This window comes from Pongo abelii, chromosome 11, assembly GCF_028885655.2.
Source record: "Pongo abelii isolate AG06213 chromosome 11, NHGRI_mPonAbe1-v2.0_pri, whole genome shotgun sequence".
NCBI lineage: Eukaryota > Metazoa > Chordata > Mammalia > Primates > Hominidae > Pongo > Pongo abelii.
This window is the reverse complement of record NC_071996.2, coordinates 142628443-142650700: the sequence shown is the minus strand read 5'-3', so window position 1 is coordinate 142650700 and position 22258 is coordinate 142628443. Positions and strand designations below refer to the sequence as shown.

General features: G+C 57.3%; 1 protein-coding gene across 11 annotated transcripts in view; it reads left to right on the top strand.

Annotated features, from left to right (window-relative positions):
* The window catches only part of HDAC4 (histone deacetylase 4), a 358886-nt gene that overhangs the window by 299642 nt on the left and 36986 nt on the right, over positions 1-22258 (top strand). For 9 of the 11 annotated variants that reach the window (XM_054550096.2, XM_054550092.2, XM_024243466.2 and 6 more), the window contains 5 exons: positions 1748-1881; positions 7217-7337; positions 15001-15047; positions 18471-18578; positions 20971-21026. In XM_054550096.2, coding sequence (XP_054406071.1) covers positions 1748-1881; positions 7217-7337; positions 15001-15047; positions 18471-18578; positions 20971-21026 — 466 coding nt within the window. The remainder of the gene's footprint in view (positions 1-1747; positions 1882-7216; positions 7338-15000; positions 15048-18470; positions 18579-20970; positions 21027-22258) is intronic. The other 2 variants (XM_054550098.1, XM_054550095.1) reach the window with 1 other exon arrangement.

Sequence of the window (22258 nt, the reverse complement as noted above, 5' to 3'; positions counted from 1 at the left end):
CTCTGCGCTCCAGCTTTTCTGTCTGTAAAGGCAGTAAAGCGGTGTCTGCCTCATAAGTTCCAGCCATGTGCTTAGTAAACATTAGCACACGTGACCTTATCGGGATGATTCCACTGTAGGGGCAGTCCCCATTCCTCGTATCTGTGAGCAACTGGTTGTTTCTGCACACACACTTACGTATTTCACGGGGCAGTGTCCGTCATTGCCATGTGTCTATGTTGCCATTACAAACTCCCAAGCACACGCATGCCACACACAGTGTACTGATTGTGAGTCCTAGTTTCATTGACTCCTGTAAGCCTGCACCTACCCTGATGCTTTTTTTTTTTTTTTTTTACCAGAAGTCCCATCCCCCAGCACTGTTTTGCAAGTACCCCCAGAATTCCTCAAGTGCAGGAGACTGACTCCTGTTAGCCTGACTCACTAGAGGCTGAGCCGGGAAGTATGGGAACGAATATGCACCAAGTGTATCCTGTAGCTGGACCCTGCAAACACTGGACCACCTTGGATCTCAGCTCCCCTTGGCTGGGGATGCTGCCTGTGTTCCCAGTAACAGGAACACAAGTGGGGAGGGCCGCATCCTGGGCCAGCACATTGAAGCGATAGAGCAGGTCTGTCTGGCCAGCTTGCCCAGGCTCTTCACTGTGCGTCCCACCCTTATCAGCCTGGATGAACCCACATTAGCACAGGTGCCCCTGGCCAGTGACCTGCCTGCGGAAGGCATCCGTTCACCCAGCCTGGCCTTCCCTTTGTTAAGTCCTGGAAGACCATGTCCCGGCAGGGCCTCGGGGCAGCCCTCTTGCCAGGTGTCACCAGGGGCCAAGGCCTGGTGAAAAGGGGCCGGGGCAGAGCTGTGCCCCGGAGGGCCACCTGGCCTTCCCTCACATCTCTAGCCTCTGCAGACAGGCCAGATACTCTCCCCTTCACAGCGGTCCCACATATGCTGACTGAGACAGGGTGGCATCCAAGATGGGTTCAGGCACATCATGGCCTTTCCTACTGCAGAGCCCCAGACTGCCGGCCTAGTTGGTTCTGGGGCCCCCACCAGGAGCCTCTTCTGTGGCTGCCGCACCCTGGGGGCCCATCCGTGCTGAGCTCAGTGCTGTGGTGAGCACATGGCTGGCCTCTGTTCACAGTCAGAGGTTAAGTAGACCTGTGTTCATGGGTTTTGCGTGTGTTTTCTAGCACATGTGTTCCAGTCGCTCTGGAAGTTTCTAAAGGCAGAGCCCGAAATCTGGTGTTTCTTTGGAATCTCCAGTACCTTGGACAGTTCTCCATCCAGCAGAACTGGAGTTACTATTGGTCCAGGACCAGGTAGACTTTGAGGGTAGGGGGCTAGAGTCGCCTCCTTCTAGAAGTCAGCACCGTCCTCCCCAGCATGAGTCCCACATAGAGCTCACCCCTGCAAGGTCCAGCCACCCAGGGCGGGCCTCCTTGTCATTGTTCTCTCCTCAGCCTGCCGCAGCAGGGCAGCTGTGCGCATCCCTGCCCGGGTCCTGGGGCGCTACTGTGAGCATGAGTGACAGGCAGGCCCTCCCGCCCACCTGGCCTCTGCATTCGTCCACGTTCTCTGGGCCTGGCCAGTCAAGGGGTCTTGGCAAACATGGTATTTTTCTAAAGAACTGTCCCAGCTTCCGTCTCCTTCTAGGGAAATGGTGGTTCTGCCACCGCCCAAGGGCAGCCTGCTAGTGGGTGGTCAGCTTGTCCCTGGATGTGTGCTGATCTTGGCCCCTCTGCCCTGCCCCAGGCCTCGTGTATGACACGCTGATGCTGAAGCACCAGTGCACCTGCGGGAGCAGCAGCAGCCACCCCGAGCACGCCGGGAGGATCCAGAGCATCTGGTCCCGCCTGCAGGAGACAGGCCTCCGGGGCAAATGTGAGGTAACGCCGGCCGGGGCAGGTGGGCAGCTGCGGCTTTGGACACCACTAGAGGGGACACTCGTGGGCCCGCGTGATTCAGGGTGTTGGTTTTGCAGGTGATTCTTTGGGCTTACAGACCCCGGGGGAAGGGCCATGAGCATCTTCACTGTCTGCATCTTGGGCAGGCAGCCATCTGCTGAGAAGCCCGGGGCTGTCTCCCTGGAGTCCCGTGCCCTCCCTGCAGGAAGCTGCTGCCTCTGTCTGTGCCCTTTCCTGACGTTTTGCACCCACCTCCCACCTAGCAGCCTCTTCCCGAGGTCCAGGGCTGTTGCTCTCTGCCTCCGGGTCACTTCCCCAAGGAAGCCAGTTCCCACCACGCTCCCCCAGGGCTGCCAGGAAGGAGCCACGGGGAGATCCGATTATATCTCAGATCAGGCCTGTTGGCTTTTTGTTAAAATAATTTTCTCTTTTTTTAAGATTTCGAAAAGCTTCTTCGAGAACATAGGGAGACCTCAGGCCCTTGGGGTCCTCCTCAGTGTTAAGGTGCTGGCGAGGCAGTGGGTCGTGAAGGGAATGCAGCTGCAGGCAGGGCCCTGGCCTGGTTTGAATTCAGCTCCCTTATGTGGCTGAGTCACACGAGGAGGCTTCAGGGACGCTGCAGCTCTGGCTGCGCCTCAGTTTCCCTGGCTGCCAGGCGATGGCAGCGGCCTCACTTGTTCTCATACAAGGAGGGCCCAGCCCCACCTCCTGATAGGAACCAGAGCCCTGCCCTGAACCTGGCTGCAATGGACTCCCAGGCCCAAGGAGGCAAGAAGGATCAGCCGATTAACACTTGAGGACAGGACGGGGGCCGCACTTCGGTGAGGCTGTCCCAGCTGGTGCTCTTCGCCCTGGAGGCAGCTGTCACAGGGGATCTTGAGCTCTCAACAGGGAGGAGGGTGTGGCCAGGCCCTGCTGATAGTGCAGGCAGGAAGAGAAGAGACTCCCGTCTGTGAGCTGGTGACCTTGGACAAATTTCCATTTCTTTGTCTGTAGAGAGGAGCTGGCAACACTGCGCAGGGTCGCACAAGGCCCCACCCATGCCAGGACCCACCAGTAGGGACCTGCTGTGTCCGCTCCCCACACCGGGAATCCCACCACCCTACAGATAGCTCACAGGGTGGACAGGAACATCCACACCCACCCCTCCAACAGTCCTGGGCACCCAACAGCCCAGGGCCCAAGTGGCCATGGCAGAGATGAGTGAGCACGTGGAGTTGGCATGGCGTGGCCTTGCTACGTGGGCACGGAGGGCCTCTGGTCTCCTGGCTTAGTTTCTGCAGGATCCCACCCTGCAGGTTCGCCTGCCCCTCCTTTAGAAGCTGGGATATTTGGGAACTTAAGTCAATCTGTGCTTCATCTTACCCCCGTTTCCTTTATCAGTTTTATTGGTGATACATAATTTTCAGGGGGGAATTCTCTAAAAGTCAGGCCCAGGGCCCTGTGCTGCAGTGCCCTCTGGGAGGAGGGAGGAGGAAGGTGGGGAGGAGCCACTGTAGAGGCTCTTGGCACCTGCTTCAGGGATCCAGTCGGGACGGCTGTGCCACTGGAGGGCAGCATTGCCCAGCGGACACTGGCTGCAGGAAACTCCTTCTTCCCCACATCCGTTCCCTCCACAGGACCAGACAGCTGTCCTGCTGCCCCTTCCGGGGACTGCCCAAGGCCTCCTGAGGCTTCCAGAGCTCCATGACCTGCTTCCTTGTCCCTCCGCTACATGTGCCCCCACCCTCAGTGGGTGTCCGCTGAGGCCGGGGGATTGAGAGAGGGTCTCTCAGCCAGAAAAGCAAAGCAAATGCAAGCAAGGGAGGGAGGAATGAGAAAGCAAAGACCCTGGAAGAAACAGCCCGCTCCTCCGCCTGCCCTCAGCTCCTCCGCCTGCCTCGGCTCCTCTGCCTGCCCTCGGCTCCTCCGCCTGCCTCGGCTCCTCTGCCTGCCCTCGGCTCCTCTGCCTGCCCTCGGCTCCTCCGCCTGCCTCGGCTCCTCTGCCCGCCCTCGGCTCCTCTGCCTGTCCTCAGCACTGTGGGTGAAGGTGCCAGCCGCGACTGGGCCAAGGGCTGGCAGAGGGTCCCCAGGTGTTGGGGCTGTGGGGCAAGACCTGAGCCTGGCAGGATCTCAGGGAGAGGAGAGCTGGGGAAAGACAGGTGGCTGGGAGACAGCCACAGAGGCGGTGGAGGCCATACTCCCTGCACAGTAGTGCCTTGTTCCCACGCGTGGGGCAGCTCTCCAGTGCGGGTGCCCCTCCAGGTTCAGAGCGAGCGATGTGCTAACTCAGCCCAGGGGGATGTGACGTCACCCACCAGGCTTTCAGTGCCAGCCTACCAGGGGTCAGTGGCCTCCTGAGATGGCTGAGCAGAGGGGCCTTGGGTACGAGGCACGGTTTGTTAGAGTGGGTGCCTGATAGGAGAAGATGGGGTGGATGGGGCTGTGACTTCCCCCGTCCGCGGACCACATGGAGGCCACAGCAAGACTGAAGCCCAGGGCCGAGGACAGAGCCTCACAGTCAGCACCCCTTCTCTGGGTAGACGACTGCCTGGAGGCCCGGGGGGTGAGGCCGTCCCCTCACACTGCTGTGTTGGCTTCGTGTGGTGAGGAAGGATGAGAGTGGGCTGGGAGGTCTTTTCTGCAAGCTTGGGACCCTGTCGATGCTGGCAGGCCGGCCCAGCAAGACGTGGCCCCCGGTCCAGCTGTCTCGCTCCCTGCCTTACTCCAGAGCAGGCCTTGGGAAGCTGCCTCACACATTCTGAGCAGTCAGGGGTCCTCTGAGTATAGCCATGTGTGTGTGCGGGCCCCGCCCTCCTGCAGAGGCTTCCCGGGAGCCAGAGCAGCTCCTGGCCAATTGGTTTGTCCTGCCTCCAGGCATGGTGTCCAGGAAGGAGAGGAGAAGGGGGTGGGCTGGAAGTCAGATGCTACAGAGACCAGGGCCACCACTGGGGTTTGCACCCTGCCCCAAGCCTGTGTTTGCTGTAAGGAGCAAAGACTCCTTCTGTCTTATCCTAGGAATTAAAGGGAGACAGAAATAACGAGGTCAGCCTCCCAAGAAAGCGGGAAGGGGCCACCATCACCACCGCTCCTAGAGTGGCTCTGGAAAAGCCTCCCAAGTGCTCAGTCTAAGCCATCACCATATTGCCCGCTGTAGCCCGAGCCCTCGCGGTGTCCCGCACGCGCAGCCCGAGCCCTCGCGGTGTCCCGCACGCGCAGCCCGAGCCCTCGCGGTGTCCCGCACGCGCAGCCCGAGCCCTCGCGGTGTCACGCGCCTGCAGCCCCAGCTGTCGCGGTGTCACAGGGCTTTTGGGGCTTTGATCCTGTGTCTTTTCTGTGTCCATTTCATGTGTTTGTAAGGAGAGGGCTTTTCTACTGTTTTTCTTTGCCTTATTCTAACATCAACTTTAATTTGTGAATTTAATTTGTGGTCTAACGTCAAGTCTCTCCTGCTGCAATTCAAGCTCTTATCCAGTGGGTCACTTTTGAGTGGGGAGTACACACATGGCTACCCTGCCGTTCTTTCACCTGAAGTCCACACTGCATGACCTGCCTCTTGGCACCACAGGGCACAGCCTGTGGTCCCCTACAGGGGCCTTCCCAAGCGTGGGCTGCCCAGGCCCGTCTGTCCAGAGGGAACTTGGCCCGGGCCACAGCTGCCTGTGCCTGTACACACATGTGGGATTCCGGAAATCATTAGAAATGAGAAGCCCTGGCCAGGTGCGGTGGCTCACTCCTGTAATACCAGCACTTTGGGAGGCCGTGGCAGGTGGATCACCTGGGGTCAGGAGTTCAAGACCAGCCTGGAGCAACATGGCGAAACTCCGTGTCTGATGAAAATACAAAAATTAGCCAGGCATGATGGTGGGCACCTGTAATCCCAGCTGCTCGGGAGGCTGAGGCAGGAGAATCGCTTGAACCCGGGAGATGGAGGTTGTAGTGAGCCAAGATTGCGCCATTGCACTCCAGCCTGGGCAACGAGCGAAACTCCATCTCAAAAAAAATAAAATAAATTAGAAGCCCCTGCAGCCGCCCAGGGTCCCAACTGCACCCTGACCCCTACCCAGGGAGTACATCCCTCCTTCCTGGCTTTCCAGGTACACTTGGCTTATGTCCCCAAAGTAGAAGCAGCACTAGGTTGTGGATGGGACCATAGAGTCGTTTTTTTACCATCGGAAGCCGTGTCACATCTTTTCTTTGTTAAACAAGGGACCTTCATAGAGGAAGCCCGGTTTTGTGGAATTGTTCATGAGAAGGGAACCCGCAGAGCATCCACCCCTGCCCAGCGCACCTGCCCTTTGGAGGTCCCTCCCCTGTGGGTGGGGACTGAGTTCTTGGCTCCACCCCTTCTTTCTCCACCCTGCATGGATAGGACCCCCAGGTGCAGTGCGTCCTGCAGGAAGGCTGTGTGCTACGGCTCCTGGTGGTCTGAGAGGAGCCCCAGGTGCTGGGCTGGCATAGAGAGCCCTCCAGCTTCGCCCACCACAAGTCTCACATACAGGGTGGACACCAAGGCCTGCAGGAGCTCAGTGGATGCTGGGGCAGGGCTGCAGTCGGGAGGGAGAGAGCAGATCCTGCTCCGGCCTGGGGGAAGCAGGTGACAGCCACAACCGGGGCCACCTGAGTGGCGTCTGACTCATCCTATGGTGGCCTAACCCTCTGAGAGCCATTTCCATGTGAAATGTTAACTGGAATCTCGTGTCCAAAGCCATCGTCCCCTTTAAAAGGCTAAATAAATGTAGCTCAACTGAAGAACACTGATCTTCCTGTGAATTTCTGGAGAAAATCTGAATTAGCCCAGGGATCTCGATCTGAGGAATTTCCAAACCACAGAGAGACGCAGCCGGATGCCAGCTAGCCATCCAGGGCAGATGCCAGACCCTGGCGGCTGTGGCCCCGGGCGGTCCAAGGAAGGCTGCTTCATCCTGGGGCTCAGAGACTCCGGGAGCGCGGTGGGGTTTCCCTTGAATGTGAGGGAAGCACAGCAGCTCACCTCTATTTTAAGACCAGACCCTGGCAGTTGGAAAGCAAAGTAATAATTTGATGCCAAGTCATTTGTGCGACAGTGAAGAGTAATGCATTGAAGGCTGGAATTATCTTTTAAAATGTTTTTTCAAAGCTATAATTAAGTGTAAGCCCTCTAAAATATTTCTTAAATATTTTAAAATATCATGTTGGGTGATGTTGCTTCTTCTTTTGCAGTAACCAAATAACGTGCTTGTTTTTGTATCAAATTAAGTTTCGTTTTGGGCAATGGTTTCAGTTGGAGCTTCTGTCTGTGGAGCTGAAGCAGCAGCTTCTGCAGAACGTGTGAGTGTCCTCTCGCCTGTCCCCACAGTGCATCCGCGGACGAAAGGCCACCCTGGAGGAGCTGCAGACGGTGCACTCGGAAGCCCACACCCTCCTGTACGGCACGAACCCCCTCAACCGGCAGAAACTGGACAGTAAGAAACTTCTAGGTATTTCAGGACCTTCCTTTCCTCCCATATTGGGTTTGAAGTCCCCCGAGGTTGTGTTTCCAGCTCTCAGCCCCTTGTGTCTGGGGCGCCTGTGGGTGTCGCCTGCCAGGTTATAAGGTAAAGGGCCTGAAAGGGAACCTTTCACTCTCTGTTCACAAGCCACTGGTTGTTGATGAACGTGCCAGGTAGCAGATGTGTTTGTGTAAAAACTGGGCTGAGAACCGTTGGTTTAGAAGCATCTTGAATCACATGGTTTAGGTTTGAGAGGCTGATTAGGAACACAGCCAGCGTGCTGCCCACCCTGCCCTGCAGGGAGCCTGCAGTTGTGTTTTGAGCTCCGCTTTAAGGCCCATCAGAACAAGACCAAGAGGAGGCCTAGGGAGTGTCCACCGCTTAGGGGTGAAAGGCTGCTGGTGTCTTGGCTCTGGCTGAAAGCACCTGCACAGGTGGTGGAGGGGAATTTTGGCCTTATGGAGAGAACTTTCTAATGGGCATCCTCTGCTCGGGGAGCTGGTGAGAGGCTTTCCACAGGGATCTTCAGCAGAGGCAGGTGAACTCCCAGCCAGTTCCATGGGACTCCCAGTGTTCCCAGGCCACAGAACCCAGACCCGGGGCCGGGGGCTTCCAGGGCACAGAACCCAGACCCGGGGCCGGGGGCTCCCAGGACACAGAATACAGACCCGGGGTTGGAAGTGTCCAGGGCAAAGAACCCAGACCCGGGGCCGGGGGCTCCCAGGGCTCCCTTTGTTCCTCGATAACGTCTTTCCCTGCCTCCCAGCCACCCTGAACCAGGACAGTCACTGCCCACTGGTTTTCTTCCCCATCTTCCGTGCCTTTGCCCTGGGAAGAGCATATTGGCTCTTCCCTGAGCAGGACCCTAGGAAGGCAAAGAGGGAGAACTAGGAACCCCGAACGCAGGGGTTGCAGGGGCAAAGAGAGGGTGGGCCGTGCCTGGCTCGTTGACTGCGTTTGGCGGGGCGCACATTGCAGGAGGTGTCCTCCGTGCCAGGCCTGTGCCCGGCAGACTCAGCCTCACAGAGACCTGCACGCCTAGTCCTTCATGCGTTCACTCGGTCCACTTGCTGAGGGCACCTTCCGTACTGGATGCCCTGTAGATACCGACGGGGTCACAAACCACGGAGCCAGTGGGGCCATGAGGACACGCATGGGCTCTGGCCTGGGGTGGCGGTCACACTGCTTCCGGAGTCCCCCCTGCCCTGTGGTATGGAGGCTTCTAAAAGGACAGAAGCCTCAAGTTTGGGAAAAGTGAGAAAGGAGTGAGCAGCAGTAGGAAGCAGGTGGGCCGGGGTGTGGCTGAGCAGGTTCACGAGGTGGATCCAGAGCTAGTGCTGGGGACAAGGGCCACCGACCCACCCCACAGACCCTGACAGCTCAGGCTCAGCAACTGCAGAGACCATGGACTCAGTGAGGCACTCAGTCAAGGGCCTGGGCCAAAGCTGGTGGAAAGGACTCTGGGCCCCGACTCCCTACACAGCTGCTTCGCCTGCTGCTGCTCTGGAAGGGGTACAGCACCCTTCTACCGTCCCTCTGGAAGGGACGGTGGAAGACAGGGGCTTCCTGGACTGGAGACAGCTGCTCTAGATGAGGGCGTGGATGCCAAGCCCCCTAGCCCTCCCCACTGGGCTGCCAGCATGCTGACCTTTACCCTCCAAGCAAAAGACAGGAGACCTCTCTGTGGATGTGACCAGCCCCAAAGAAGCTGACATCTGGGGTTCCCAATAAATAGCCCCTGAGATCCCTTATATTGGCGCTCACGGCTAATCAACCCCTGTGTGCCCAGAGCTTCCACCCAGCCATTGGCACTTGCCCCTTAGGAGCGGACAACCAAGGAGGACCCAGGGCCCGAGGAACGGCTCGATAGGGACCTGGAGCTGGAGCCACGCAGGGGAAGGGGGCTGCGGGCAGACAGTGCGGGGCGCTAACCCAGCTGCCATTAGCACCCTCAGAGAGGATGCCGCATCCACATAATGTGGACAAGTTCAGTGGAAAAGGGGAAAGCATAGAACGTTCAGAGAAGACAAAAATTAAACACCTGACCGCAGAAAAAGAAAATCCTCAGACTGGAAGATATGGTGATGTCATCTCCCGGAAACAAAACGTGACAGCGCTGGGAAACTGGGAAGTGAGATGATGGAGAAGAAGGCCAAAGCTCACTCCAGTGTGCAGGGTCCAAACAGCAGGAGTTCCCAGGAAAGGCAGAGGCCAGGAGGAGGTGTCTGTGGAATTCAGAAGGCCCCAGGCCAAAGGCAGAGCCTCCGGGCTACAGGGGCCCACCAGGGGTAAGAAAGACCCTCTTAGGGAGAAACAGCACAGCCTCTGAATGCAGAGACAGAGGTGAGAGCCAGAGCACCTGCAGACTCCATGGGGCCTGAGGCCATGCCAGTTCTAAGGGCGCGTCATTGCCCTCCTGAAGTTTGTGTCCCGCCCAACTGCCGGGTGAGTAGGAAGGTGGCACAGAGGCCTGCATTCCAGGCATGCAAGGGCCAGAGTTTCACCCTCCAGCCGTTCTTTCTCAGGAAGCCACCAGAGGACGTGCTGTCCCAGGGCAAAAGAACACTGGGAGGCCCATCATGGAGGCTGGCCTCTACTGGACGGTCTGTGAGAGGGTGGCGGCCGGGAAGTCTGAGATCGCCCTGCAGAGAGAAGCTGATGCAGCAACCCCGAGGAAGGGGGCACGCGCTCCTGGGGGAGAAGATGGCGCATGGATTGTGGAGTACCTAGCAGAGGCAGGGAGCGCTGCTGGGCCGGGGAAGGGAGCCCTAAAGGGCAAGGTCGGCAGAGAGGGCAGGCAGCCTTCTGTCCGGGAACTGGGTGGGCAAAGGCCGTGCATCGAAGCACTGAGGCTGGAGTGTGCTGTTCCTCAGGATTCTCCAGTCCTTACCAGGAAATGTCACTGCCTCCCCATGTGACACCTCAGCTTCTGGCTAGGTTCTCCAGCATGGGAGAGGCTGCCTGTGGGCCCCATGAGGGAACAAGATCTTTGCCTTGATGTTGCCGGGGCTGCCAAGGCAGGGGCTTCAGCAGGCATGGGAGCTGCTGGGCGGCCTCAAAGCATCAGCTCATCAGGCCGTGTCCTGCACACACGCAGTTCCGTGCGCCCACCTCCACGCCTTTCAGAATGGCGGCTGCTCTTGACACCTTCGTCCATTTTCAAAGGACCAGCTGTCAGTCCATCCCCTGCCACCTTCAGTCTTCCAAATCTGTGGAATTCAGCAGGCAGAGGATGGAGGCAGGACTAGCTCCAGCAGCAGGAGGATGAAGGCAGGCTTAGCTCCACCACCTTGCTTAGGTTTCTAAGCTAGTTTCAAACAAAGTTTAGGAGACATCATCAAAAAGGAAAGCAGAAAGTTGGATGTGTGGTGTCCTTGGTGAGATAGTTAAGGACGGAGCGAGCTTGGAGGTCTCTTTCCTGTGATTGCTGGTTACCCGATGGGTCCCTGGTCCTCAGTTCACAGCCTGCATTGGGCCCTTGAAGACCCCTTTCTTGTTGCTGGTTTCTTTATTGAAGTGTCTCTGCAGCATCCCTTTGCCCCATTCCTGTCCTCCAAAGGCAACCATTCTAGTCAAGTTTCTTTTGTTTACAGGAAGGTTGATCATTCTATTTCCTGTTCTTTCCTGGAAAGCTTCGTGCTTTAAAATCTGTTCACATTCCTGTGAGGATACCTCTCCCATTACCTTCTCACAACTCGAGATCGATTTTTGAATTTCCGACAATTGTCCTAACCCAGAAACTTCATTATCATCAGTCTTAAGTATTTCAGACATGGTAATAGCCGATGATTATCTTGAGTTTTGCGAACATAACCCTAAGAGGTGTTTAAACACTACTGTGTGATTTTTTTTTTTCCCCTCTTTTAATGGAATCCACAAGCCGCTAAGCCGTGTGCAAGGGCCTTCATATTTCCTTTCTGATGTGGTGAGACGCCACGCATAAGGCTTGGCTGAATTGGCTCGTGGGCCTGAGGCAGACTGGCACTGCCCTAGATGTCACTGAGTCACGTGGCTCATCTGCTCATGTCAGCTGGCAGGGCGCTGCATCCAGGTAGAGCTGGGCCCCTGGCGAGTGGGTGCCAGTGATGCTCAGGGCAGGATGCAGCAGGAAAATGATTTGGCACAGCGAGGGCCTCCTCCCAGCCAGGGAGCAGGAGCAGCGGCGAGAGGATGGCTGGAGCCGAGCCTTCCCTACCCCAGGCACAGAACGCCTGTCTGCCAGCCTGCGGCAAACAGACAAGTAGTAGGGCTGGTCGTTTGCAGAGCTTCAGGCCCTGTCACCAGGCTGGAACATTTCGTGGCCTGGGCTTGGTGATTGTGGCTCCAAACCACAGGAGGCCGCTGGGCTCCTCACAACTGTCACCGAAACTCTGCCCGTAACTCCATTCCTATACACGTGCGTTTGGATGCCTGACCGTGTACTTTTTCTTTGTTGTTTTGGTCTTTGCTAGATAATGAGCAAACTCAAAACAGTCGGATGACTTGTGGTTTTAATGTAGACATGGTTGGCTATGATTTCAAAGAGATTCAGTCTCTTGCAGATACCTGGACACGTCTGTCTACTGTGATTCATATAGCTGAGCACGTGCATTATTTGGAAAACGAGCTCCCTAGTTTTTGGCAGTGTCTTTCCTGTGCGTTGGAGTAGTCAGTGATGGAAGGATGTGGCCCACGGAGCCACTCCCAGCCCCAGCTACTCAGCCGCTCAGCCGCTCACCAAGGCCATGACCGCCCTTCCAAGGCAGCACCCACCCACTGTGGTGAGGTTGGCATTAAGTGACCCCACTACAGACGATGGGTAGCAAGCGGAACAGCAGACGGCTTGACACCTTGGCACCCACGCCCTGCTCCTTTTTCAGTCTCGTTCCACCTGCGCACCAGCTCTCTCGCCTACCACATCCCACCAGCTCCTGCCCAGCCCCGCGCCTCCCAAAGCGGTCCGGCGTGCAGGCCGCTTCCCCGCATGGTCAGCCCCACGTCCACTACTTGCTGTCACCAACGCACAGAGGAGAGCAGGGCCAACATGCCTGCGGGGATGAGGGCTGGCCACCATGAGGCTCAGGCGAGAAGTGTTAGCTGATGTTGTCCCACGTCCCACGCTGACATGTCGACACGGGAACCAGGGTCAGGAGCCACGACTCCAGGCAGTGGCGGGTCCGTGAGCCCTGGACACGGAGGAAGTAGGCCCAGGACAGCGCCCGGGAGGGGGAGGCATGCTGGTGCTGCTGCCTTCAGTGGGCATGAGGGCCAGGACCCAGAGGCCGAGGCATGCCTGCTGAGTGCCACAGGGAGAGCCAGGGCCGACCGAAGCGCCTGCTGGCTCAGTGCCTTGTACGGCCCAGGCAGGGAGGAGGGACAAGGCGGGCACAGACCCTGCCCTTGGAGCCAGGTCAGGTGGAGAGGAGCGCGGGCTCCTTCCGACACAAGCTGGCTCCTCCGAGCACGAAGGGCTTTGTCTGGAAAACGTCACAGCATCTGCATGACTCCTGCGCCCCTCAGCTGGCCGGCGCTCCTAGCAGATGGGGGCCGGGCCTATCCTCCCTTTGCCTGGGGGGCCCGGGAGCCCCTGAGCCCCTTCTGAAAGTGGCTGCAGCTGCTGCCCCCTGCCTCCTGCCTCCTGCCCTGCTCCCTGTTGGCATGGCAGCTTCCCAGCCCCGGGACATGGACGTGGCCATTCTACAAGCCTCCGGCCTTGATGCAGATCCGTGACCTCCACAGAGCGAGAAGAGCCTGGGTCAGCCCTGTGCGTCGGGCCTCACGCTAGGGCCTGGCTGTGGCTGTTTGTGGGACATGTGGGTGTCTGGCGGGGGGTGCTGGTGTCTGTGGGGGGTGCTGGTGTCTGTTGGGGGTGTGGGTGTCTGTGGGGGGTGCTGGTATCCGTGGGGGGTGTGGGTGTCCGTGGGGGGTGCTGCCGTCTGATGGGGGGTGCTGGCATCTGTGGGGGTACTGGCATCCATGGGGGGTGCTAGTATCCGTGGGGGGTGCGGGTGTTCATGGGGGGTGCTGGCATCCGTGGGGGGGTGTGGGCATCCGTGGGGGGTGCTGGCGTCTGTGGGGGGTGCTGGCGTCCGTGGGGGTTGCTAGTATCCGTGGGGGGTGCGGGTGTTCGTGGGGGGTGCTGGTGTCCGTGGGGGGTGTGGGCGTCCGTGGGGGGTGCTGGTGGCCGTGGGGGGTGCTGGCATCCGTGGGGGGTGTGGGTGTCCATGGGGGTGGGGCGGGGGGGGCGGGCATGGGGAGGGTGCAGTCATCTGTGGTGGGATGATGGGGGTGCAGTCGTCCGTGTGGGGTGATGGTGCAGGCATCTGTGGGGGGGTTGCAGGTGTCGGTGGGGGGGGTTGCGGGCCTCTGTGGGTGGGGTGCGGGCGTCCGAGGTGGGTGCGGGCATCTGTGGGCTAAGGCAAGCAGGCCTCTGTTTAGCTTCTCGTCTGTGCCAGCTGCTCTCCTGCAGCTTGGGGCCATTGCAGTTGCTCTTCTCAGGTAGGCACGCTGTTCCCTGAGGAAGGGTTCCTCTCTTGCTAACCGGACCGGCAAGCCCTCCAGGCAAGAGGCAGACAGGCCCTGATGGACCCATGGCCAACTCCTTCCTATGGCCCCCAGCAGCCAGCCCTAGGAGCGTGGACCAGAGCACACAGAGTGGGGGCTCCTGTTCTGGAGCAGGCTGAGAATGGGAGAGGAGCCCCACAGCGGGGGGTACGGCCCAGCTGAGGCCAGAGAGTGGGGTCCCACATTGGATAAAGGAGCCTGTTACATCAAGCCAGTCTCCCTGGAGCATGTGAAATGCCACTCCAGGTCCAGCCCAGGAAGGGGCCAGGGGCTGCAGAGAGCGAGGGGTTGGGGCCCAGGCAGCCGCTAGGAATGACAGGTCCCGCCCCTGGTTAGTGGGGGTCTCTTGTCCTCCACAGATGGGTTTTAAGCTGGTGACATGCATTCAGCCAGCACTGGGGTCAAACAGGAAAAAGACAGCACCCCTGTCCTGGGAGCACTTTCACTGCTGGAGCAGGCATGGGCGCCAGAGCAGTGGGGTGGGGGCTTCGAGGGCCCCGATTTCCATAGGAGGAGGCCTGGCGTGCAGCTGCGACATCCTCGGAGCCCTCAGTCAGCTGTACACACTCCGCCTGTGTCGCAGGGAGGGGCTGTCGCTGCATACATTCCCGAGGATCTCAGGGTCTAAGAGGCCTCAGCACCCGTGTTTAATCCCGGGACCTGTCCCTTGTTTGCCATGGGAGGGAGCTACTAGATAAGCCCTAGGAGCTCACTGAGGAGGCAGGCTCGGGGTCCTGGAGCAGGATTTGCTGTTAGATACAGCCCCTTAGGGGCACGGGCTGCAGGCCGATGCCCACCAGGGGTACCTCGTGCTCCCCAGTGGCTTGGTGCCTCTCCTGGGCCCCTGACAGGCTGATGCCACAACAATTCGAGGTGTCCCCACCAGGGTCTGTGACCCAGCTCAGCCCTCACAGGAGCCAAGGCACCTCTAAGGGCCAGACGCTGACCCTGCCGCTGGGCCACGGGGTGTCACATGGGGGAGCAGTGGCCCCTCGGTGTCCCACAAATGCCCAAGTGCCACCGAAGACCCCGGAGTGCGCCCAGGGCCTGCCGAGCGCCTGGGCCGCGTGCCCTTGGCCTCTCTGACCGTCTCCCTCCCCCCCCACAGGCTCCCTGGCCTCCGTGTTCGTCCGGCTCCCCTGCGGTGGTGTTGGGGTAAGTGTTCCTTTAATGTGTAAATGATGTCCTGTTTCTACTCGAGTCCCAGTGGTCACAGAAATCGCAGCCTTGCTTCCCTCAAAGTGAATAATTGCTGCCAGGTGTTTTCCACACACAGAGTCTGGCGGGCAGGGGCTGCCCATGTGCGGCTTCAAAGGCCGTGTGAGCCGAGAGCGTTTTGATCGCTGACTCGGGCACCTTTCTCTGGGAAAGGTTGTCTGGCGCAGGCGGCTGAGGCTCCGGGGTGCAGTGGCTCTCGCCTTAAGAGCTCGTGGCTGGGACTCTGCTTGCAGTGGCTCTCGCTTTAAGAAACAGGATCCTGTGTGCAGCCAGCATCTCATCCCCTTGGAAGTCTGCAGCAGTAATCTGCTCACATCAGGCCACGAGTATGGTGCGGGTAGGATGTGTGCTTCTATATTCTGTACCTAGTTTCCACCCGAAGCTACAGGTGGGGCTCCCAGTGCAGTGACCGTGATACTCATGGGCCACGTGGAGTCTGTAGGGCTGCTCGCTGGGCTGTGCCGGCTTCTACGAGCTGATGATATGAACCTAGCCTGGGCATATGAATCATTGGTCTGTGCCAGCTTCTACGAGCTGATGATACGGACCTGGCCTGGGCATATGAATCACTGGGCTGTGCCGGCTTCTACGAGCTGATGATGTGGACCTGGCCTGGGCGCATAAGTTCACAAGGACTTTCCAGTCTGGGCATCTGCCCGTCCGTCCACACAGGAAGGGTCAGGTCTTGCAATCAGACTTCTCAATAACAAAAGGTTTCTCCCCTGGCCCCTGACCTCCTTGATGCAGCCTGGGCAGGGGTGGCAATAGCGGGGGTGGCCATGAGAAGCTGAGGCGGAGCCTCCGAGCAGATCTGGGCCATCATGGTCCCGCAGCGCCACGAATCACCACAGACGGTTACAGGCAGGGAGAACGGGAGCCAGTGGACAGCAGGAGCCGCTGCAGCCAAAACGGTGTGGTGTGTGTGTAATCACTGATCGCAGGGTGAAGCTCAAGGTCTGGATTCTGTTATGGAAATGAAACAAAATTGTTTTCTTCCTGAGTTTTTATAAAAATCACTGCTTTGAAAATTATCCCGTCAGAAAGAGAATAAACGGCATTTATTCATACCACCACCAAGCCCTCCTAGAGTTATTTTATTTTGTATTGTAAATAGGCTCCAATCTCTTAATTTGGGGCAAGTTTTTGGCCAGACTTGAAAAGAATTGAATTTGCACTGCCCTGCAGCCGGCCCGCCTGTGCAAGGCAGAATTTAGCATTTGCAAATGAAAGCTAAGTGCAGACTCAGAGCTGAGGGGGTGAGCCCAGCAGCCCCTCCCAAGTGTTAAATCCAGATCTGAGGCACAGCAGATGAGAGCTGCACCCTGACATCTGGGTACAGGCATGCACTCGTGCGCAGATGCTGATGGAAAAGCTCCCCACGTGGACGCGGGCAGAGAGGGTAGCCTGTTGGCATGGGCAGGGAACAGTGCAGGCCGTGGGGCTTCCTCAGGTACAGCCATCGGCAGGATGCGTTTTCTCCCCATTGTTTTCCAAAAGGAAGAAGACAGACAGGAGGCCTGTGCAGACCCCTGCCCTGGCTGTGGGGTGCACTTGCTGTCGCTGGCACAGATGCAGCTCTCCGGAGCCAGGAGGGGCCAGCCTCTTGGGGTATCAGGAGGAGCAAAGTAGACCTCGGGAGCCGAAGTGTGGGCACACAGCAGGTGCTCTTGTCAGGGAGGGCAGAGCGGGTGAGCAGAGCCGGCCACCTTTCCCGAAAGCAGCTGCAAACTCTCCTGGAGGCAGAACAGTGGGGCTTGGAACACTGAAAACTCACCCCTCCCAACGCTGGGAAATGTGGGCTGTAAAGTGCTTTGACCTCTTTTTCAAACCAGATCAGCTCCTGCATTGCTCCTCTCCAGTCACCACAAGTTTCAACTGGGTGAGGAGCTGGTGTCCCTGCTAGGCCTTACCCAGCGGAGTCCCAGCCTGCTCTCGTACACCCGGCTCCCCGCAGCTCCTCTGAGCTTCCCAAAGGCCTCACAACCCTGCCAACCCTCGGCGTGTCCCTTTTAGACTCCATGGGATTCTCCGTGGGAAGCTTTCTCCATGTTTCCCCCCGCCGTTTTCCTGTCTTTATTGTGAAAGAGAAAGAAAGAGAGAAAAGGAGAGGAGAGGAGAAAAGAAAGCGAGAGAGAGCGAAAGAAAGGAAAAGAAAAGAAAAAAGAAACGAAATACAGAATGAGCCATTTGCTCCTTCCTGCATTAGTAGTTGCGGCCGCCTGCCCTGAGCCAGGCTGTTGCTCAGTGGTGACGCTGCACGCCTGAGCCAGGCTCCAGCCCTGGAGCTCCTGGAACTCCCGGCTGGTCCCTGGGAGCTGGAGCCGTGGTCCTGAAGCAGGCGAAGGAGGGTCTCTTGAGTTCTCTGGGGACTGGGGTCCTGCAGTTTGGCTGGGGCTTTGTCCTTCACTCTGTGCAAGACATTCCAGAAGCTTCTGAACCCCAGGGTCCCATGGGAGGGGGCACAGACACAGGCACCTGGTAGACTGAGCAGCTCCTTGGCACCCCAGGTGTGCAGAATCCCCAGAAGACCCTTCAGAACACGGGCATAATACACCGTCCGCTCCCTGCGGTGTTGGCCTAATCCCAAAGCCCAGTTCATTGTATGTTGGAGAGAAACCGTCTCTGGGTGCTGTCCCCACAGGGGCAGCCTCAGGGCCTGGCCTGCCTGGGACCTCGCCTCTCCTGGCTGACACAGAGCAGCTGGCAGAATCTTGCCCTGCCCAGCTCTTACTCCTGGGATGTCACCTTGGATTTTTTTTTTTGTTTTCCTCTTTGGAGACAGAGCTTCAGTCTGTTACTCAGACTAGTGTGCAGTGGTGCATTCATGGCTAACTGCAGCCGCGACCTCCTGGGCTCAAGTGATCTTCCCGCCTCAGCCTACAAAATGCTTTTGTAGCATTTCGGATTTCAGATTCTCAGATCAGAGATACTCAAGCTGAATAACCCTCTTAACTACAGTTCCAGTTAAAAAAAAAAAAAAAAAAAAAAAGGAAATAGATCACCTTGACATCATTACTTTTAGATCCAAGTATATTGGAGCAATTGAGGGAAAGGAGGATGCCTCACAACAGGTCAGGACACATGCATCTTATTTCTGGTAAATTCTCTTGTATTTTCCTGTTTAAATTTTTTGACATGTCTTAAAAAGATTGAAGCCCGAACGTGGGCTGAGGCTGCTCCGGCTCTGGTAGGCCCTGGAGTTTTAGAAGCAGAGCCCGTGGAGGCTGAGGCTTCTCCGGCTCTGGTAGGCCCTGGAGTTTTAGAAGCAGAGCCCGTGGAGCCTGAGCTGCTCTGCCCAGCCAGGGATGGCGATGACGGTGACCGGGAGGGTGACCTCACTGCGGGGTGTTGTTTCCACAGGTGGACAGTGACACCATATGGAACGAGGTGCACTCGGCGGGGGCAGCCCGCCTGGCTGTGGGCTGTGTGGTAGAGCTGGTCTTCAAGGTGGCCACGGGGGAGCTGAAGGTCAGTCGGGGCCTGGACAGTGGTGGCCCTCCAGGAGGCCTGCCATAGATTCCCAGTGTGGGGAGGGGCCGCCCACTGCGTCTCCCTCATCAGGCTGGGAGGCGGCTGTGATGGGGAGGCGTGGACCCCACTCTGTCAGCACAGCCTCGCTGTTGAATCAAAGAAACATTGCCCACACTTATGACAGGGTATGTGCATGGTACAGAGATTCTCAATGATTTGGGTCTTAAGAACCCTTTATACTCTTAAACATTTATACTCTTAAAAAAAAAAAAAGCAGCTCCAAAGAGCTTCTGTTTACATGAGTTACATCCGCAGTATTGACCATATTAGAGATTACAACTGAGAAATTTTCAAAATGTTTATTAATTTAAAAATAGCGACCGGGCACAATGGCTCACGCCTGTAATCCCAGCACTTTGGGAGGCCAAGGCAGGGGGATTACCTGAGGTCAGGAGTTCAAGAGCAGCTTGGCTAACATGGCGAAACTCCTTCTCTACTGAAATAGAAAAATTAGCTGGGCATGGTGGTGCATGCCTATAATCCCAGCTACTTGGGAGGCTGAGGCCGGCGAATCGCTTGAACCTGGGAGGTGGAGGTTGCGGTGAGCCGAGTCGCGCCATTGCACTCCAGCCTGGGTGACAGAGTGAGTTTCTGTCTCAAAAAAAATTAAAAAGTAATAAAAAAATAAAAATAGCACTAATGTCTGGCCTGTGGGCAGCTGGGTTCTCACACCTGCCCAGCATCATTCTTAGGACATGTTGAAGTACACGAAGAAATCCTGGCCCCACACAGATACGTAATTGGAAATGGGAGCAGGATTTTCGTAGACTTTTCAGAGGTATTCTAATTGTGGGTATTCTTTGACAGTATACCAAAAATTCAACAAGTGGTAGTATCTTGAAAATTAGCTGCAGTGTGGATCTGAACTCAAATCGTGGCCTCCTCCCCCTCCGTTTTGTTTAACTGAACCATTAGCCCTTCTTGGGGGTCAAATCGATCCTTCGTTCATGCGTGATTGGTAGCACCATGCATTGGTCATTTGAAAATTTAGCTTCATGGAGTTACACGGATCTTCCATATTCTGACCCATACAGTTCAAAAAAGTCATTAATTTTTGAAACCATTAATATCACCCCCATCTCACCAGAAGTCTTGTAAGTAGTGCGAGAGCCAGCAGGCTCACGGGGCAGAGCCGTGTGTTCCAAACTTGTAATTTTCACTTGAAAGCTCACATTTTCTCACGCTTCCTTCCCATCTCTTTACTCGGGATGTTAAAAGGACGTGTGTTTGAGGGCAGAGATCTAATAAAATGTCTGAATACTGCTTCATCGAGCACATTGTTAAGAGAAGCTGCTCACACACACACACACACACACACGCCCTCATGCTGTTCTCTGCCTGCCGTCTACCCTCCGCTGCTTCGGCACCATCGGCGCAGGTGTGAGGGCAGTGAAAAGAGTACATAGAGCCTCAGGTCTACATGGACTGCAGACCCTCAGCAGGGGTCGGGACCGCAGGGTCTGCAGCCTGCACTCGGAAGCACTGAGTGCAGAAACGCAGGGAGGCCAGGGCCTCTTGAGAGCGTTTGCCGCCACCTCACTGGCTGCCCTCGCCCCTTCCTGAGCCTGGTCCCTGCGACGTCCGGCTTACCCCGTCCATGGCATTGTCACTTATGGTTGGCCGGCACTTTTTTTGAGGCTCCATTACAGACCTTGACCACACAGTGTCCTGTTGCTGGTGAGACCAAGAGAGGACTGTAATCCATTTTTATGGCAGCAGCTACAGAGTGGTTTGCAGATGGATTTTTGACGCAGAAGTGATGGGGCAGAGGACAGCGTTTCTGCCCAGTGTGAAAGGAGCTGTTTTGTGGGCTGCCCACTTGCCCACCGTCCTGAGAGCTGAACTGCAGTAAAGACAGAGGCAGTCACGTGAAGGCCAAGCTGGGGCACAACGTCTCTGCCCCGCGGCCAAGTCCTTGAATGGGGCCACTTCTGCTTCATCTTCCTCCAGTGGGCACCTAGCGGGTCCTGGTCCCGAGCCGATGGGGAGTGAGCCCATCCCTTCCACATCACCCCGACACCTGAGCCGAGGACACCACGCCTTACCAACAGTGCTGAGAGTGGGCAGGGCACCCACCTGTTATCCTAGTGACTGCGTTTCGGGGGAACCATTAGTAGCCCCCAGACCTCTTTAGGAGAAGGGCCCAGGATTCCCGGAATGGCTCACAGCTGGCCCTGCCTCCTGTCCCCATCACTGTGGCCAGGGTGCAGCAAGAAACTGTCCTCCCACATAGCCCAACTCTGCTAAAAGTTGAGTGTGCAACCATTTTCCCATGGCTACAAAGTATGTCTTTTGTCACTCTCTCCCGGCTGTCTGGTGTCACCTGCAGAATGGCTTTGCTGTGGTCCGCCCCCCTGGACACCATGCGGAGGAGAGCACACCCATGTGAGTACACGCCGTGGCCCCGCACAGCAGGGGAACCCAGGTCTTCCTTCCCTCCCTTAGGGCTGGGTGGGTGCCTGAGTGACCGCGGGGAGCTGGGATGCCATTTGCTGGCCACCCAGGATGTGCCGCATGCCGGCTTGGCTCCAGCTGCTGGGTGTGGAGTGCAGATGCCAAGGTCTGTGAGCATCACTGCTCGGTTATGACGGAGACAGATCAGAGGAAAGGATGGGAAAGGGTCTCTGGAAGTTAGTCCAGAGAAGCCTCTGGTTGTTGAGTAGTTGTCAACACTTGGGAGAGGAAACACCACTCACCCTCAAGTGAGTCATTGCAGCACTTGGTTGTCTAGAGGACTCGGGTCATTTTGCGCATGGCCTTTTAGCTGCCTGCCGACCGCCTGGTACTGACGCAGCAAGGCACAGAGCCACGTCCATGCAGGCAGCTATCCAGATGCTGTTTCGGGTCTTTCAGAGACTGCCGACAGTCCACACAGCTGAGGATCTGGGCAGGGTGGCGAGTGTGGGGTGTGGGCCCTCCCGGACCCATCCCTGTGTGTGCAGAGCCAGTGGCAGGGCAGACCCACAGCTGTGTGTGGAGTGCCTTGCAGCCTGCGTGGTGAACGAATGAGCTGTCCCGTCAAAGAGCATGCTATCTCTTGGGACGGTAGCTTGCTCTAGTGAGGAGGATCGGTGCTAGAAAGAGCGTCTCCCCATGCTCTGGAGATGGAGAAGGGGTGCCTGATCTTGCCAGCTTCGGTGAGGAGGAGGTGGCGTGGGGCTCTGCCTTGGAGAATTGGAGCAGCAGTTTGTCACATGGGCAACGCAAGAACAAGTGCAGACACAAGTTCATTATCAGGGTGTTGCCAGGAAGCAGTCAAAGCGAGACGGAACCTCAGGGGCCTGGGAAAGGGCCTCCTTGCCACCCCTGGGAAGTCGAGCGTCCAAGCAGGGTGCCAGCAGGACGTGAGAGATAGTCAGATCCGCGTGTTAGAGCAGAATCTCCTTCATGTACAGGGAGGAGATTGTACGTGAGATAGTCAGATCCGCGTGTTAGAGCAGAATCTCCTTCATGTACAGAGAAGAGATTGTATGTGAGAGGTAGTCAGATCCGCGTGTTAGAGCAGAGTCTCCTTCATGTACAGGGAGGAGATTGTAACCACCAGGGAGGGATGCTTGTTGGAATCTTTGTAGCTTTACCTGAAAACCCCGTAGTTGCTCCGCATCCCAGAACAGTCA